At 31.4% G+C, this 19885-nt stretch overlaps 1 protein-coding gene across 1 annotated transcript; it reads right to left on the minus strand.

Moving 5' to 3' along the window:
* Positions 1-10329: 10329 nt before the first annotated feature.
* Positions 10330-14037, minus strand: LOC18023061 (transcription factor GLABRA 3). Its single transcript, XM_006405304.2, is given in 11 exon segments — positions 10330-10646; positions 10725-10850; positions 10852-10887; positions 10889-10918; positions 10921-11160; positions 11250-12086; positions 12245-12316; positions 12421-12517; positions 13064-13345; positions 13670-13804; positions 13943-14037. Coding segments are annotated over 11 exon segments (1929 nt in total). The 5' UTR covers positions 13945-14037; the 3' UTR covers positions 10330-10574.
* Positions 14038-19885: the final 5848 nt, after the last annotated feature.

The following is a 19885-nucleotide window of genomic DNA, read 5'->3' on the forward strand; positions in this document are numbered from 1 at the left end:
CGCCAAAGAAAACCCTAATTTGAGATTTTGATGGATTTCTGACGGATATGTCCGTCAGAAATATTGTAATTTATAAACGAGACGCTTCTTCTTCCTCATTTCTTTTCTCCATCTCTCGATCCAGAACTAATCCAGAGACGGGGTTAACGAATTTTGGCCACCCGAAACGATTTCCGGCCACCCAAATCTTCAATCCTTTCCAGAATTCTCTCCAACCAATTCAACAGTCTTCAGGGTAAGATTTCAACCTTTTCAATTTTGTTTTTCAATTATTAGTTTAGATCTTTGATTTTGTTCGGTAGATTTGTACTGAATTTTTTTAGGTTGTTAGTATTTAAATTATGGTGTTAGTTAATTAATAATTTAGATTAATTTTGTGTTTAAAATTATAATTGTTTGGAAAATTATGATGTTGTTGATAGGTTTTAGAATTTTATTAGGTTGTGGAGTAAATAAAATTTTATTTTTTAGCGTTAAAAAATGTTAAATTAGTAGTAGAAATATTATTATATAGTGGTTTATAACTATTTGAAAATTAGAAGTAAAATTATGAAAATTCTAAAAATTAATTATAATAATTTATATACATTTATTAAATTATTTTTTGATTAATATATAATATCCGTCAGAAAGTCGTTGGAAATCAATCCGTCGAATTTATGTCGGAAAAGTTATCCATCGGAAAATCTTCGGAAATAATAACATCGGTTTTCGTCGGAAATTCGTCGGAAGTTATGGTATCGGAATTCAGTCAAAAATTCCGACGGATTGCCAACCACTTATTAATATCCGACGAGCTCAATCTGACGCCACCATATCCGTTGAAAATCCGTCAAAAATCCATCGGAAAGCATATTTTCTGACATTTTTTCTTTCTGACGTATTTCTGACGAATATAGTCGCACTACAAGAAAAACATCATTTTACAACGGCCGAAATGGTCGTTATTTCGTCGTAATAGGGCCATTACGACGGACTACCGACGATTTCGAAATCGTCGTAAAATCGTCGTATAATATACGATGGTTTTGTTTCGTCGTAACGTCGAGGGAAACAAAATCGTCTTAAATGCGTCGTACAGTTTACGACGAGTTTACATCGAATTGCGTCGACTTGGTCTTCGCTTGGACCGTCGTTAAGTGGTCCTTAATTGTCGACGTAAGATCGTCGTAAAATGTACGACGCATAAATCGTCGTAAATCAATCGTAAAGTATTTCTTCATTGCGTCGTAAAATCGTCGTAACTCTCGGACGTATAATCGTCGTATTTATCGTCGTAATTGTAGTCGTAAATTCGTCGTAATATTTACGACGAATGTACGACGGTTTTAATAAATCTATTACGACGATTATACGACGTTTAATATAATTGAAAATTAAAAAAAAAAATTTGAATTAAAATTTAAATAAAAAAAATAATTTACAATTTAAAATTTATGAAAATTTGAAATTAAAATTAATTGTAATTTACAAAAAAAACCCTTTCAGATCTAAATCTAAATCTAAATCGATCCCGTCGATCCCGTCACCGGCCTCCTCCCCATCGTCCTGGACGTGTTCCTTGCCGGGTCTTCGGTTTGATGCTTCCGCCGGCGCATGATCTCCGGCTCTAGGAGGCTCAACCCCGAGAGATCGGAACATCTCCTCGTCCGTCTCCACCGACGGTTGCGTCCTTTTACGCCCACCAGTTTGAGGTATGTATCTTGGTTTATGGCAAAATCGACATTCCTCCAGCTGATCATCGTCTTTCCAAAAAATCATACAATTGTCAACACATACATCTATCATCTTAGAAGGTAGACCAAGACTAAAAATCAACTTCTGAATTTCGTAGTATGTTCCCGCTGCCAAGTTATCCTCCGGTAGATACTCCTTCAGAAGATCAGCCCAATCATCCATGCAAACCTCAGCCAGGTTATGATCTGTTTTAATTGACATCATCCTAGCTGCCAACGATAATTTAGACAAGCCTTCTCTACATCCTTCGTAGATTGGCTGATTAGCATTGTCTAACAAATCATAAAATCGTTTGGCATCTACATTAGGTTCCTCAACAGCATTACCCGTATGCGTTTCATGAAATGCATCAGTCACCATTTCGTGCATCCTATCATGATCTACACTTTGGTCATATTGATACTGATTAGGCTGATGACCATAATTCGATTCATCAGTATCAACATGACTTTGATAATTACTACTACTACCAGCATTCCCATGAGTATTACTGCCATATCCTTCTCCATGTAGATACCAAACAAAATATTGCGGCATAAACCCTCTATTTAATAAATGCGTTCACACGCTTTTGGTTAGTGTATACCTCGTATTCTTGCATTTCAAACAAGGACAAAACATCTTCCCACTATCTTTCGTTTTCTCCATATTTGTAGCCTGATACATAAATATTTCTAACCCGTTCTTGAACTCTTCTGTCAACGCCCCATCTGAATCTTTACGCATATACATCCAACTTCTTAGCTCGTATATAGACATCTTGAAAATAAACTCAAAATACTATCTCTTTTTATTGATTAGACAATAAAGGAGGTGGTCTTTTGTGTCACGTCTAGCCACGTGAATGAAGTAAATTAACCTTATAATATTATTACTTCTTTGGTTCAAAGTAATATAACTCTTAATTCGGGTTTTCAGCAATGGACAACCCAATATATAAGGATTTACAACACTATACTAAAATTTAAGAGACCTACAATGGGTCTCCAAGATGAATATGCTCTTATGTTTGAATGATGATGTGTTGTGATTGAATGAAGGAATGAAGATCTATTTATAGAAAAATTTCGGGCTTTACAACGCTTTTACGACGACTTTTTACGACGGTTTTACATTCAACAATAATATTACGACGAGTTTACGACGATTTTGCGATAAAATTTTTCATCTACAATTGTTAGGTAAACATGTTTTAAATGTTTTTCACCTAACTCCTTTTTCAATGTACAATCGTCGTAACATGTACATCGAAATGTAGTCGTCGTATATTCGTCGTAATTTTGCGACGAATTTACGACGATTTTACATTTACTAGCAAATCTCTCGTTATCGATGTATAATCGTCGTAATTCGTCGTAAATTGTACGTCGAGTTTACGACGATTTTTATATACGACGGTTTTACGACGGTTTTAAAATTAGACGTTAAATCGTCGTAAAATCGTTGTACTCTTGCGATGATTTGAAAACCGTCGTAATGAACTGTTGAAAAACAATTGTTTTCTTGTAGTGTCGTCAGAATTTGGATGTTTTCGAATATTGATTATCTTCTAATCTATGTCGTTGGAGTTGGACTTATCATATATGTATATATATAGTCCCTAGATTATGGAGGAGACATGTCTCATCAAACATTTACTTTATTGAAGATGTTGCAATTAAACCAAGGTGAAGGTATGTGTATATATGTTACCTTTTATTTACTAACAAACATTTATTTGACATTATTTTGATTTTTCCTTGAGGGACTTATCAACAGTTTTATATTAGCAACAAAACATATATTTCAACTTTTAAGTACTTTACATTATCTACCTACAAATATGAAATATCTATAACAAAAAAAATAATAATTTAATGTTGGGATGGTAAATAAAACACCCACACATAATGTGAGTCAAAATATTATATTATTATATATCAGACTCGATATCAACAATATTACATATGTTTAGGTTAGAAACTCAAGTCGAATGTTGAAAAAAAAACTCAAATCGAATATTATATTATTTTAATACAAGGTCCTTAATATTAATAAAAAATTTAAATTTATTATTATTAAAATAAAGATTATTTAGGACAACGATGTTCGCATGCACATTGTCCGCGTCCTTTAAAGGGCCCACCAGGTGCGGCCACACATTTATTTTCTATGAACGATTGTGGATACATCTTCAAACACGTAGACTTACACTCTTTTTCAATACAACGGTCGTGGTGTACTATATTAAAACATCTATTTCGAAGTGAGGATTCCACTCCTACAAATATAAAGTTTGAAACATAAAATCTTAGTTTGTGTATTTAAAATTGAAAGAAATATTTCTATAATTAAAGTTACTAACATATTATAATAATTTAAATGTATAGTAGGAATTCCATAAAAAAACTAATATTTATAAATAATAATTTGAAACAATAATCTATGCAATGAAGAAAATACTTTTTGGACACAGATATTTCTCAAAAAAGGAAAAACACGCACGCACACAAAAACTATATATATATATATATATATATTGATAGAAAAAAAAACAAAAAAATATTGAATTTGTAACTGATCCAGATTTCCAAATGCACACAAATTTGTTAGGCTGCAAGAAATTGAAATCTTACACCAAAAATTACAAATTTCAAAACCATTGTTTTATTGATCATGAACACAATTTATCTGAAGCGAATCAACGAAATCCATCATCATTACATATATTTATTCTTCATTCATGACTATCTCAAGAGAAAATAATAATAATCAAACTGCCCCTAATGATCAAACAAATTCAAAACTAATTGGTTCAACCAGAATCAATTCTAAACCGTGTTATCATCTCAAATGCAGAACTTCATATTCAATCTCTTCACGAAAGTTAATATCTTTTTGTACCAAAGTATAATATTCATATATGTTATTTTCATACTGTCCATATATATACATTGTTTTGGATCAACATTTACCATTCTAGATAAAGTAGTAAAAATGTTGATACGAAATATTAAAAATATTTTTATTAAATATGTATAATTTATTTTTATAATAGTCAACAGTTAATAAAAATTCAGATACATGATATTTGACGATTACCATTTGGCATTCAGTGAGTAATTAGCAATATTCAAATCATTATTTAGGTTAAAAATTCATATTTAGTGTTAATCAGATCTTAACAAAAATAATAATGTAATTTCCTCTTTCTAAATTTAAGAAGACTCTTTCACAAAATAAACGATCTTAACAAAATCATTTCTTTTTTGTTTTGTTATCAACTAATAAGAACATAATCTATTCTATTGTATATAAAAAAATCACGTGACATGGGTTTAAATTGTTTAGAATTCAAAAGTTTGCATTATAAGTGAATTTTTTATAATTAAAAAGTTAAAACTTAATGTTTTGATAAAAGAATTATACGAAATTTAAACATAAATTTAATATTTTATTTTTTAGTTTGTTGTTAATTAATATTAAAAATAAATTGTTTTAAGATGCTAAAAGTTACCAAACTAATTTTTTAAAATTATGCAATAATCATAAACACAATAATTACCACATTGGTATTATTCATATATTATAATATAAATTACCTATCGAAATGAACAAACAAATCATGATAAGGGCGATCACGACACCATTTACACTCTTGGACATTTTTTTTCTTTTTTCTTTTAGTTCTTTGTTTTTCTTTTGGCTACTTGTTTTGTTTAGATAAATGATTTATGTATGTTATATAGAAAGATTTTTCTATTCTTGAACAAAGAAAATCACAAGGTTATCCGTAAAAAAATGCATATGAAACACTAAAAAAAGGAGAGAAAATCACAAAAATTTTCATATTTTTTCTTTTTTAGTAATGAAATTCGTTCAGCCATACAAATGTATTTTTCAGTTTCAGTTGGTTTTTGATATCTTAGACAACACTATAATGAAACATTAATATTAGCAATTGCACCCAGCGACCATGGTCTGGGGGTAGTGGAACTTGGGACTCAGATGCATAATGGCAGACTTCTAAGTTCGAGTAGCAAAGCTGCTAAAACTACCCTTAGAAATTAACACATGTTTGTTGGGTCAGTTGGCTTATGGGCTTTGGCCCAGATGTTTCACATGATGTTCAATATCCAATGAGCTGGCTCATCCCGGGATTAGTCAGGTGCTCATGGTCGTAGATCCAGTCAGGATAAGCGAACAAGCCTGATGCCGAATTTGGCGTCTACAGATTCTGTTGATCCGTAAAAAATGTTAGCAATTGCATCAGAGAACTACCAACCCTAATAATCTTCATAGGTCAAGTGAAACATTAATATCAAGTCACTGTCAAAAATATTAACTTCAAGAGATATTCTTGTTGTAATAAACAAATATTGACAATAATGCATGATCTTTCACATAATTATTTCTAAGTATGTTTATCGTCACATGTATATGTAATACGGTTATATATCATGCTGACTCATTAATTGTTTTGTCATACTTAACTTGATAGATTACTTTTGCTTTGTACATAGCTTCTTTCAACTCTCTTTATGGCTAATGCCATCAATTTACCAGTGTAGTTATGGCTTTGTAAAGTGTACTTAACTAAGCATCATTCTTGCCTTTTTTGTGACGTGATTCTCTAATCTTTAATTTTAGAGAATAAGATGAAATAAAACTAATTTCCAAGATTTTTTTTTCTTTAACTTTTCTTTGAAAGAGGACTATAACCAAATTAGATTAATATATACAGACACTATATATATATATATATATGCTGGGTACTAATATTCCAAGTTCAGAAAGAATTAGCTTTTTAATGAAGTTCTTTCACCTTTTTAAGTTAATGTAAGCTCATGTATGTATAAATTAATTATTTTTCATGCAATCATCATTCATGATTAACATATGTACATCAGTACATATGGATTATGATTTTTTAGAGAAGTTTTGGATCCAAAAATATCAGATTGGCCTGAAGAAAGACTTTTGTGTCTAGCTCGATTGGCTTTGCAGTGCTGTGAGCTGAGAAAGCTAAGAGAGATTGCAACAGAGGATCATTCAAGTACATAACTCATAACAATTCGGTTCCTCTTTCGCTAATATCTTCCTCGTAATAAGTTACTATTGTTTATTATTATTTCTTCGGCATGTTATAAAGGATTTCTAAATCTTCACATCTTGAGATGGAATACGACTCATTCATTTATTTTGGTTATAACTTCTTTGATAGATAATAAGTATTGAAAATTTCCAAGTGGATAGTTTTTATCTATTTTTACCCATTTCTATAAAATAAGATTTTCCATGTTATAACTTATAACTTGCACAAACATAAAATAAATTAGTAATTTGGGATTCACCTTAGAAATTACGGAATATAATTCGAGTTTTTTCTATAACGATTTCAATTATAGTTGGTCCATGTAAACCTTAGGAGTGACGTAGACCATGGAGACTAATTTGAGTAACTTGGTCAACTCCTTTGTAATATTAAGATATTACAGACGTCGTTTCAAACAAATTTAAGACCCTGTGCTACTAATCTAAAATAAGCCCTATAATATATAATTTTAAAAAAAAATTAAACAGACATTAAAACAGTTGCCATATATAGAAGTGAGAGGTGAGTAAACAACCGTTGGATAATTAATTTAATTATTTTTATGAGCAATGATTATTATTTAACACTAAACATTTCAACCATCAAAAATATATAAAAATTTCTTCGAAAACTAAATATATACGATACAAACCACTTAAAAACCAATAATGAGAAAAAAACTAATGATGACAAAAAATGCCTCTGTAAAACCCTTTTACTATGTTGTCACGTGGCACTAATACGTTATTCCTAAAATTTGATTAGATTTTTTCCATAATTTTTTTTATAGAAAAAACAAGTATTCTAAAAACTACAATAGGCTCTAAATTATATTGAGCCCTATATTGTATCATAGATTACATGGGTGAAGTGCCGGCCTTGATTACAGTATTTATTTATCTTTATTTTTGATATAATATTCTATAAAATCATTAATAAACCCAAATACCCTTATGAAAATGCCAATGAGTAATTCCAAATGCCTATACACCTGCTTGCGTCTGAAAATTGGACCGTTGCTACTTCTCTGTTCTTCCTAAGGTACACATTCTGATATATCATGGTTTTTATGGTTTTTAGCCATGGTATATGTCTTATTTATAGAGTCTTTTTAGTGTCTTTCGAGTCTTTTGGAGTCTTTTCAGGTCATAGGTATGTTTGGAGCTTAACTGGAGACTTTGGAGCACTTTGGAGCTTAATCAGGATCAAATTCGTCAAGAATGGATTTTGTGTCTTAGTGTCGCTCGACACCATGGAGAGTGACGCTCGACACTTGTCAAAGAAATAAGGAAAAGGCGATTTTTGTTTCCTATTTGAAGAAGGAGTTGGGCCTAAACGTTTTCAAGGAAGCCCAAGACGTGTCTTAGAGATATATATAGGATTTTTATTCCCTTTTTACGATACCTTAGATTTTCTGAGAGAGAACTTTTTTTTTTTAGAGCTTTTGGGGAGACAAGTCTGAAACTCTGTTCCGGAGAGAGAAGATTTCGAACCCCTGTTTATTAATCTATTTACTGCTTAATGCAATCTATTCATTCATGTTTATTGCTTCAATCTTCATGTCTGAGTAGTTTGCTTGTTAGGTTTAGGGTTCTCATAAAGGATCTTCTCTGGATGTTTGATTAATTGATTTAGTTAGGGTTCATAATCTATTTAGTTCTTCACCATAGGTTGTTCTTAAAGCTAATTCTGGACTGGCCACATAGAACTTAGATCTTAGGTTAATTGATTGACACGGAAGTGTAATTGAATAACTGGAAAGAACCTAGGATGAGCAAAGTAGCTATTCGCAAAGGAATTTGGTTTAGATACTTTGTGAACATATCGAACTTGTGCATTAAAGCTGGTTTAAATCTTTAGGGTTTGCAAAGGAATTCTAGGATTTTAACTTAGATAATTCTCACAACGGAAGTTGGTTAATTATAATTATGTGATTCGAGTTCAAGAACCGTGCTTAAACCTGAACCCTGATTAATCGATTGTTCAGCATTCATTGATCTCCTGAGAAACGCCCTAAGCCTAATCTCCATCCATCTGAATCTTACAAACCGTTTTTATTGCTGCTTAGTCTAATTCTGTTGCATTGCTATTTATTTACAATATTTCTGCTTAGCGTAATTCGATCTCTATAAGGTTTATTGAGTGATCTCTTGTCTTTGTGGTTCGACCCCTACATACTACAACTGCACATCTGTGTTCTTGCAGAGTAGCTTAGGAATTAAACTTTGAGCAGATCACATTCCAATTTACTCAGCACAATATGTGGCAAGAAAGAAACTCAGGAGACATGGTGATCAGCCGAGAACTCCAGCTGATCAATTAATCCGCATAAATCGACAAGAGTGTTCGTAATCGGATCTCCTCCATTTGAAACCAAGAACCAAGTTCCTTGGATGATGGTTTGGAGCGGTCTATCGTTAAAATTTTTAATCTATTTTTAGCTCAGTTTTTTATAGAAAAATAAGAATGCATTTGATGTAAAAATATTTTGTTGGATGAATTAAAATTTTATATTCTTTCATAAAAAATGCCAATAAGTAGAAGTATCTCTTCCGGTTTTAAAATCAATAAAAATGTGTTCATTTTCATATTTTTTTTACTTTTTATTTCTGCAAATGTCTATAAGGAGAAGAGTCTCTTCCGGTTTCATGTTGAACCATTTGCCACTAATTCATCCACATTTATGGGTGTGAACTAATAGAGCAACAAGAAGATTTCCGTTATTTCTTCTTCTTTCTAATTTTTCCCTCTTAAATAAAAACAAATGGCTTCATAATTGATGAAAAATCAACTGAATTTAGAGTTAATTGTACTCCTCAGTGATTATTTTTTTTTACTCTAAAAGGTATTTCAATTCTTAACCTATGTTTGCTAATTCTTCCGCAACTTTCAGATTTATCATCTTATAATTTTTTAAAAACAAATTAGAAAAATATCAAAAGAATATTTAACGTGTGATTAACTATACAAATAATCTTGGGATAATTTTCTTAAATACCATCAAAGCAAGTTTTGGGCCAAATTTATCACACATTTTAAACTAAACAGCTATAATATTTTTCATTAAAACTTGACATCCATAACATATTTAGGAATGTCTATTTGAATTAATAGAAAAGCTTTGTAAATTGATAAAAAAAAAAAGTATTTCTAATTGTGTTCTAGTTTTAATGTACACCATTCTCTGACATAAACAAACGATTACAAAGTAGTTTTTCCAATATTTTGCTTATAACAATCAAAAAATTTAAAGTTAATTTTTAACAAAATTCAAGAAAGCTTCCTAATTTAAAAATGATTCATACATATTTAAGATATATTTAGGATTGTTCTCCTGAATTTATAGAAATGCTTCTTAACTAAATTATAGATGTTTTAGGATATCTTTCTAAATCATTTTACCATACTCCTGAAACTTAAGGATATATCTTCTTGAAAAATGTTAGGTCATGGAATTTCTCAGCATGTGTGGTATAAGTATCACATAAAGTGGATTTCATGATATTCAGAGGAATTGCTCGTAATCTTGAATATTATCTAAGTATTCTTAATTCACCGGTCAAACAAAATAATCTATCCTCTAAGAAAGGGGAAAAGACTCATAGTTTTTGTTTCTTCACCTACGTTAACCGACCAAGAAAAAGACACAAAATGATAAAGTTTTTCTTTGTTTTTACACGAATTCCTAAAAAACAGTTAGAATAATACCAAAGATTAGAAAACCTAACCAGATAATTTTTGCTAATAATATAAATACTAGTCTTCAACAGATCCACGCAACCTTTTGAAGTGCCTCTTTGATCATTCCTGGTGTCGCTAATTTTGAGCCCTTGTGCTGAAACCGACATTTCACAATATGTTACTCCATTGTTAACCAAATCCCAGTTTAACAAGAATTAGGATAGAGATGTACCTTGCAATTGACGGTTAAGCAGAGTAAACCATCTCCTGTCGAGGATTGTACCGAATGACGCACATCCAAGTTGAGATCACTAAGCACATCCATTATCTCAAGCCAATACCTCCCTCTTCTCCAAGCCACATCTAAGCTCAATAAGTACCTCATTACCAAACGAAACCGATCCTTAAATTATCAGTTAAACCCGGTAAAACCCGGTTTCTGCTGGTTCGGCTTCTCCAACCTGAACTCTCTTCCCATTTCCGGTTTCATTGTTTGTGCAATTAGCTGATGTTCTTTCCCCTGCATCGTCCGGTTTCTTCCTCTTCATTGTCATTGTCCCACGGGTTTCTGTATCGGTTGATTCTCTGCAAGATTCTAGTTCTTGAACCCGTCTTTCGAGTTCTTGAAGATACTCTATCGTATCGTCAAGAATTGATACTTTATCGATCTATTAAAGAAAATTAAACCAAAAATTTGTAAAACCTGGTTATATAATATGGATTTGAAATTTTAAAGATTTTGGCTATCTATATATACCTTATTGATTGAAGGAATGATTGATCTCAAGATCATGAACCGTTCGTTCAATTTCTCACGCCGTTTCTTCTCTAAAACCGCGTGGTTCGCGGTTTCATCCCCGAGCCCTGGTGAATCCAACAGCAATTTCTCCTTCTGGTGCACTCGAGGAACCTCGAAAAGAATCTTCTTCAACATTCCTTGTGACGGTGATACGACTCCGGCGGTTCCAGATGATGATGATGTTGGTTTCTTCCACCTCGTGAAGCTTGACCGCTTATCGCAATTCCGAAACTGTGGCCCGAGAATTAGCTGATGGTTGGTCTTAAAAATTGTGGAGATCACACTTTGGTAATGTACATCATCGTTTCTTGGATCAAAAGACAACATCTTCACATTTCTCTGCTGTTCTTGAATATGCCCTAACCTTTGAACCCTACCTTTTCTTGCACAACAAGAAACGCGTCCAGCCGCTGTTTCAACAAACGTTTGAGAGACGCAATCGCTGGAATTCAGCGATTGGTGAACGCAGTTACTAAGCTCTTCGTCCATAAGCTGCCAGCTTTGCACCTGAGAAGCTCCACCATTGATTCCTTCGACCATGAACGAATCATGATCTTCTGCTACTTGTTCATGTTCGGGATCGAAACCATTGGTAGTTCTGCTGGGAGAAGTCGTCGGAAAAGGTTCAGAACCAAACATAGGCTCGTAAATCTCGTCGCCTAGAATCTGTTGAGGATCGAGAACGTTGTCGATGTGATGATACTCGGATCTGTTTGGTAATATTGTAGTGTATGGATCAGGAGCTTCGAGGAATGATGTCTTCACGCGTTGTATTACGTTCATGTCCTCTGTAATCTACGAGATGAAAACACAAACAAGAAAACTCTTACACTTTTGTATCATCAATTAGATAAAATCTAGATCCTGTAAGAATTAATTGGTAACACTCATATATAATTAGTGTATAATTATTCTGAAAAGTTGAGGCAAAAAAAAAACGAAATGTGGCTTACATGTTCTGTGGTACCGATCTCTATGACTCCTCCAAGAAACGGGAAGCATATCACTGTCTCAACCGAAGCACTCTAAACCAGCAGAAAACGCATAAAATTACTGTCGATTTTAGCGTTTTTATCAGCCGCAAAAATAGGAGTTAAAAAGCAACTGTACAATATATACTACAACTTACTTTTGCCAATAGAGAGCGGCTAAATACTTTACTATCCGCTGTATGAGCGTTGCATAGCCATATCGGTTCACCGTTCGCAAACGTCCGTCCAGGCATTCTGCGGAAGTAATTGATTAATTATTGCTTTCTCTTATGTAATTTTCACGTTTTCTTTTCCAAGTGTTTCCATTGAAAATCTAGAACGATATTTAATTTGAAAAAAGAAAATTTTCTAAGCAATATTCAGTTTGAACTTTGAAACAGAGAGAAAGTATTAATTTCAATTAAATATGTGTATTTTAATTTTTATTAGTTTTTTTTGTTATCTGAAACCAAAATGAATCTGAAGTCTGAACAATAATTTTTCAAACTTAACCAGACCGAACTGAAATAGAATCCGGTTTTATTTCAGACCACTTTTCTCGAAAAACTAAACTCAAAAACCTATAGTTGAACCAAGACAAGAAAAACCAATTGCCAGACTTTAAAACAAAAACAATAATAGTTTTTGGTTCTAGGTAAAACTTTTTATAGAAGTCCAGACCTACAGTGGGCTACATGTAATAAAAGGGTATTTTGTCTTTTTAGGGAACACTGACAGGATCAATCAGAACATGATACACATAATAAATGTCAATGCTGAAAGAGGAAAAGACGAAATTACCCTTCACCGATGTTGAAGACGAAAGACATACAAACCAAGTAGTACCATTCTGTGTCGGCGAGATCTTCCGGCGAGAGAACGGCGGCAGAAGCTCGTCTAGTGACCTGAGATCCGGCGGCGGCACCGGAGGAAGAAGATTCAGCGACGGAGAGAGACTCGTAAAGCTCTCTAAGTTGCTCGCTCCTCCGTAAACCAAGCTGATCAGCTTTGATCTCCGAAGCTTGAATCGTCTTCCTCGTTTTGATATCTCCATTATAGTATCCATCTCCCCATTCTAGTACTCTTTATTGATTCAAAACAAAACAGAATATTCAATCTAATCAGAAAATAAAAACAAAACATTGTCTTGAGCTACTAAAGAATTTCAAGAAGAATAATAACAAATCGACTTTTGAAGAATACACAGAAAAATTTATCTGAGTTTCTGATTTGATATCTAATTAGTATTTGGCTTTTAGAGCCTCCAAGACGTACCAAAAGGTCCAAAACAAAAATCCATCCAGCCAGGTCAGAAGACTCAGAACTAGAAACTAAAATATCCATATTATAGTTTCAGACAAAAGATTAAGCAACGAAGACTAACAAATTGACGATTATGAAACTTACCCAGACTGAGAAGCAGAAACAGACCAGAAGATTGCATAACTCCATTGAATTCTTCGAACTGAAACTGCGAGCTGTTTCTTCAGATTTTCCGGAGCAGATGTTCTGTTTTGTCCGGTAACCATTGTTTCTTCATCCCTAAATTTTCATGTAACCACACAGAAAAGGGACAAAGAAAACAAAAAGATCAATTTTCTTTTGTTTGTCCTGAAATAGAAAAAGCGAGATACTTTTATTAAATTTATAGCCAAAAAAAGAAAAAGAAAAAGTCTTTACATTGTTTTTTTGAAGTATCAGAGAAGAAACAAATCGGATATTAAGGTATTTGAGTTTGTTATTTACATGAAATGGTTTCGGCTTCCGCCGGCAATAGACAATAAACACAGAAGTGTTTTTTTGTGTATTATTTTTTATTTTTGGTCACTCCATTTTCTTTTTAATATTATTTTGTTGTTGTTTGAGCTTGAACTTGAGAGACTAGTCTAGAACTATCTACGTCTTTTACTTTTTTTTCCCATTATGACGATATCTTAGTTGTGCAAAACAGAACACTGAAATTTATGACAAATAAAAGTAGAAGATTATTTTTCATTTTTCATTTTTCATTTTAGAGGTAATACTATATGTCTATATCCACTTTCCTGGCTTATGTACAATTAAGTCAAGTTATAGGACATGACATGGTCGATTGACAAATATATTGGATTAAAAAATCTCTCGTCTTCCACCTTATGTTTGACTATTATAATACTACAAAGATTAATGAATGGGCTCTTTTAAAACTAACACTAAGCAATCTTAACGTTGATCAGATTTTGTATCTTTACTTAAGAAAACATTTTCATTTAAATTAAAGTTTTTTATTTTTTGATGATATATGAAGATTTATTTTAAAAATGAAGTTTAATGAGTGTGCTCTTTTAAAACGAAGTTCTAACATTTCGACTGACCAAAATAATTTTTATTTGGACAATTTTGGCTGCTAAAGATACTAATTATTTTCTCTTTTTTTTTTGAAAAAAATCAATGAATGCGTATAACTCATTTTTTGTTGGTGGCTAACAAAATAATCTTAAACTAAGACTTAATAAGCGCTAGTTATAACATGAGGTAATTTTCAAAAACATGTTTTATTTTTACGTAAATTTTACAATATATCCAACTAATGATCATAAATAAAGATGTTAAACTATACTAATGTATATATAAAATATATTTTGCAGTGAACTAAAATATTATTCAGGTTAACCCACAAAAACCTAAAATTTTAAAGCATAACTCTAATATGCACCATTTAATGATTCTGATTTTAACGAAGAAAGATTGAGTCTGAGATCAATCGCAGAGGCTAATAAAGTGAGCTGTCTTAAGCTCATCTGGAGAATTTGATCATCGAAGATTTCTTTATGAGTAAATTGGATCAGATGGCACTTACGAAAGACTGTTAAGGACTCTTCCTCTGCAGGCTCCTGGATGTGGAAGAAGTTACTTAAATACCATGAATCCGCAAGGGATTTGTTATAGTGAATGTTTAAAATGGAGAGCTCACCTCTTTTTGGTACGATGTGTAGAGCCCCCTCGGAAGATTAATTGATATTACCAGACTGAAAGGATATTGACTTCAGAATGCCAAATCATTCCTCTGTACAAAGGTTTTGAGAACTCACTGTAGACGATGACACAGTCAAAAATCTGAATAATATCGAAGAGATTATTCATTTGCAGAGATAGATACATCTAGATAGATCATTTGAATGACTTATAAATTTATGAACAAATTTAAAACTCATCCAACTGATTTAATTTGAAGCATTTGGATGAACATGACTCAGTCAAAAAAATCGCATTTTCTCGATAAAATATGTAAAATTTCGTTTTTTCATCAAAAACGCAAAATCTTGTTTTTCCGTCAAAAACGTACAATCTCGTTTTACCGTAAAAAACGTAAAATCTCGTATTTCCATCAAAAACATAAAATTTCGTTTTCCCGTCAAAAAACATAAAATCTCGTTTTCCCATCAAAAACGTAAAATCTCGTTTTACTGTAAAAAACATAAAGTCTCGTTTTCTCGTCAAAAACCTAAAATTTTGTTTTCCCGTAAAAAACGTAAAATATTGTTCCCCGTCAAAAACGTAAAATTTTGTTTCCCCGTCAAAAACGTAAAATTTTGTTTCCCCGTCAAAAAACGTAAAATCTCATTTTTTCGTTAAAAACATAAAATCTAGTTTTCCCGTTAAAAACGTAAAATCTCGCTTTCCGTCAAAAACGTAAAATCTCGCTTTCCGTAAAAACCGTAAAATCTCGTTTTTTGTCAAAAACGTAAAATCTCGCTTTCCGTAAGAAAAGTAAAATATCGCTTTCCGTCAAAAACGTAAAATCTCGCTTTCCGTCAAAAACGTAAAATCTCGTTTTCCCGCCAAAAACGTAAAATATCGTTTTTCGTTAAAAACGTTAAAAACATAAAATCTCGTTTTTCTGTCACAAAACATAAAATCTTGTTTTCCCGTTAAAAACGTAAAATCTCGTTTTCCCATTAAAAACGTAAATTTTTGTTTTCTCGTTAAAAACATAAAATCTCGTTTTCCCGTTAAAAACGTAAAATCTCGTTTTCTGGTAAAAAATGTAAAATCTTGTTTTCCCGTTAAAAATATAAAACCTCGTTTTCCCGTTAAAAACGTATAAATTTGATTTCCCTTCAAAAACGAATTTTGTTTTCCCGTCAAAACGCAAAATCATGTTTTTTTGTCAAAATTGTAAAATTTCGTTTTTTCTCTGTCAAAAAGCGTAAAACTTCGTTTTTCCGTCAAAAAACGTAAAATTTTGTTTTTCCGTCAAAAAACATAAAATTTTTTTTTTCGTAGAAAACATAAAATCTTGTTTTCCGTTAAAACGTAAAATCTCATTTTCTCGCCAAAAACGTAAAATCTCATTTTCTCGCCAAAAACATAAAATCTCATTTTCATTGCTCATTTGTCAATTTCTCATTTAAATTTTGTTTGCTCATTTGTTATGTGCATCACTTAGATGACTCATCCAAATGAATCATTTAAATGAGCAAACAAACAGGACCTATCTAATTAATGGAATTCGGGAGCGAACGCTTCCTGTGTCTTCTGTCAAGTACCTATAGAAACTCGAAACCATGTTTTTAGTGCAATTTCTCGGACACGATTTGGAGCAGTTTGACCAGAAAGCTTCTTACACCACACTACACCAATCAATGGCACAAGATAATTGAGCTGCTTCAGGAACACTCAAATGAGCAAACACTGCAATGGTTACTTTGATGTGCCTTTCAAGCAACACTCTACAACATATGGCGGGAAAGGAATAATACGAAGCATGGAGAACCTCCGCATGCAGCCAGACCAAAAATTGACTCAGAGCATCGACAAGCAGATCAGAAAATGATTGTCTTCTATCAGAGCAATGGGGATAATCGATATGAAAAGGGGATGGAAATGTGGTTTGGTGCAAGATAACTTAGAATAGTTAGTCTTTAGAGATTAAAAGAGCTCCAAAATTTCATTAATAGCTGCACTAGTTGTAAAAACGATTTTGTTTTACTGAATAATTTAACATTCGATTAAAAAAATGATTCTTATCTTTTATGGTTAATCTATGGACCCGTAACAAAATTAATTTCTCATGTCCATTTAGAAAATAGTAAAATATTTTTAATTTTTGTTTTGATATGTATTCTAGTAAAATATAATGAAGAGTAATAAACATAACAAGATTTTGAAAATATATATGTATTGATTATTATTTAAAAATAAATAATATTAAAATTAATTAATAAACTAAATAAAATATAATTACATTAATGAAAATATTTAGTTTAAATATTTTCCATATTTTATTCAATAATTTAAAATAATAATTATATCATTTTCTCTTTCAATTATTTTGTGTTATTTGTAATGCTATAATATGTAATGACTTGTAAAATAAAGTTATTTTCCTAAATGATTCCTCAAATAATAATGTTATCCAAACGCAAACCAAACAACTGCAAGTATCATTTCTCAAAATAAAGTCAATGGTAAAACCAAATGCTGTTTACTAAATAAAACAATGGTAAAACCAAATGCTGTTTTTTGGTGTTAAGATCAAATGCTAAATTGCTAGTATGGATTTTTGTTTGATAAGCCGTGCGGGAAGAAACGGGACAAAACGAAATAATGTAAAACTTGGACAAAAGAAATTCTACATATAATTTTGCTACTATTCTTCCCATCCCATTCTGTTTTAGTTCCATCCACACTGTATATATATGTATATACCTTTACTAAATTGGGAAACACAAAGAAGGACACGAAATTAATGTTTGACCTCGAGGAGTTCCCCGATGCAGACAGACAATCTTAATTTCTACAATCATATCTTTGAAATCTGCTAATTAAGTAGGAGTAATATTTTTTTAACATATGTATTTTCTACGTTGATATTCCCACTAAAAAATATCATTAATAATGGTTTAGCATCTAGAAGATTTCAAAGATATGATTGTAGAAATTAATATTATGAAATCTGCTAATTATGCAATTGTTTTATTAATATGTTGATAAAAAGTTAATAAAACCTTGCAGAAAGACCATTAATAATGGTTTAGCATCTAGAAAACTGAGAGATGTTGACGTCAAAAGTCCAATAAGCTCAAAAGATGTAAACTTGGTTAAATTTGATAGGTTAATCAAGTTGCAAACAATGAAATTAATGTTAGGATATAGACGGCATAATGAAATTAATGTTATGAGCAAGGATATTTTGTTTATTTTGATATAGACGGCATAATGAAATTAATGTTATATGAGCAAGGACGTCTAAATCATAATTTTTGGGCATGTACGAGAAGATGAGATTCAATACTATGCATGTGACAGTGGAAACATAACTACAGTTTGCTATTAACTGGTCTCTTTTTGTTGGTATTTAATACTGTTATAAATTTTGGCCGTCTAGGTACCTAATTAGCAAAACTATTTGAGCATTTCAAATTTATGATCCAATCGGTCAATGCAATGTCAGTGTTATTTGATTTGGAATCATATGATTTTAGTTTTCTTTTTTATGTTTATACTTCTTCTGTTCATAATTAATTGATGTTTTAGAAAATTTTATTTGTTGTTAAATAAGTGATGTTCCCACAAATATATGCAAAAATTTGATTTATTGAATTATTTTATTCCTAACATTTTTAATATAAAATGATGTTCAGATATATATATATATATATATATATATGCATTCTAATTGTTTTTAAAAAATTGTTTCGCGTTTCCATTTAATCTGTTTTATATACTTGTTTCTGATAATCTGATTCCATGCAGTGCAACATATAGGTTCCATATCATTAGATTTTTCACTTTTCAGAAACTTTTGTTGTTAACAAATTTTCACAAACTTAGTCCTTCATTCTAATATTTTACGATGGAAGTCAAAGATGCCATCGACCAATGCAAAAAGAAAGAAAAAAAAAGCTTAACTGAATCAAATCAATAAATTGCAACTAGGATTGTATTTGATTGAAATATTTATAGTTACCATGAGAATAATTAAAATCAAAGTGAAAAAAAAAATCAAACTCTAAGTAAAACTAGAGTTTCAAATTTCAATTTTACTATTCATTAAAAAAATGAAGTCATTACAAAAAATAAAACCCAATCAATTCGATTCTCTGATTAAAAACATTCAATAATCAAAACATCTAACTGAAACTGAAAAATATGCTTCTCAAGATTCAGAAATTTTAGATGTTGTAGTGCTTTGGCAATGCTATCTGGAAATTAGACTTTTGCATACCTCAAATTTCTAAAAATCTCTAAAGGCGCTGACTATAATTTTTCATTAAAAAAAAGCCAAAATTTGTGATTCTTACTTCTTTTTTTTTAAGTTACAGTCATAAATTAAAAAAAAATGAAAATGTCCACAGCTAATAATTTAGAAGAAAAATTCATAACCAAGCCATTCATTCAAGTCATCAATGGAAGAGTTTAATCCAATCTTTAAAACATATATTTTTTTGAACATTGATAGATCGATCATGTATGTACTTTAGTCAAAACAATGTGAGTGGAAGTTTTTAGTTATCTTTCTGTCTATCATTTGATCCAGTGACCATGGTGGAGATTAGAGGTAGAGATCACATGACTTTGGGATGTGGGATTCAAAACATAAAACTTAACTATTATGGGTTTGATGAGATGATTAATAAA

The sequence above is a fragment of the Eutrema salsugineum genome, unplaced genomic scaffold (assembly GCF_000478725.1).
Source record: "Eutrema salsugineum unplaced genomic scaffold, Eutsalg1_0 scaffold_14, whole genome shotgun sequence".
In the NCBI taxonomy this organism is placed as follows: domain Eukaryota; kingdom Viridiplantae; phylum Streptophyta; class Magnoliopsida; order Brassicales; family Brassicaceae; genus Eutrema; species Eutrema salsugineum.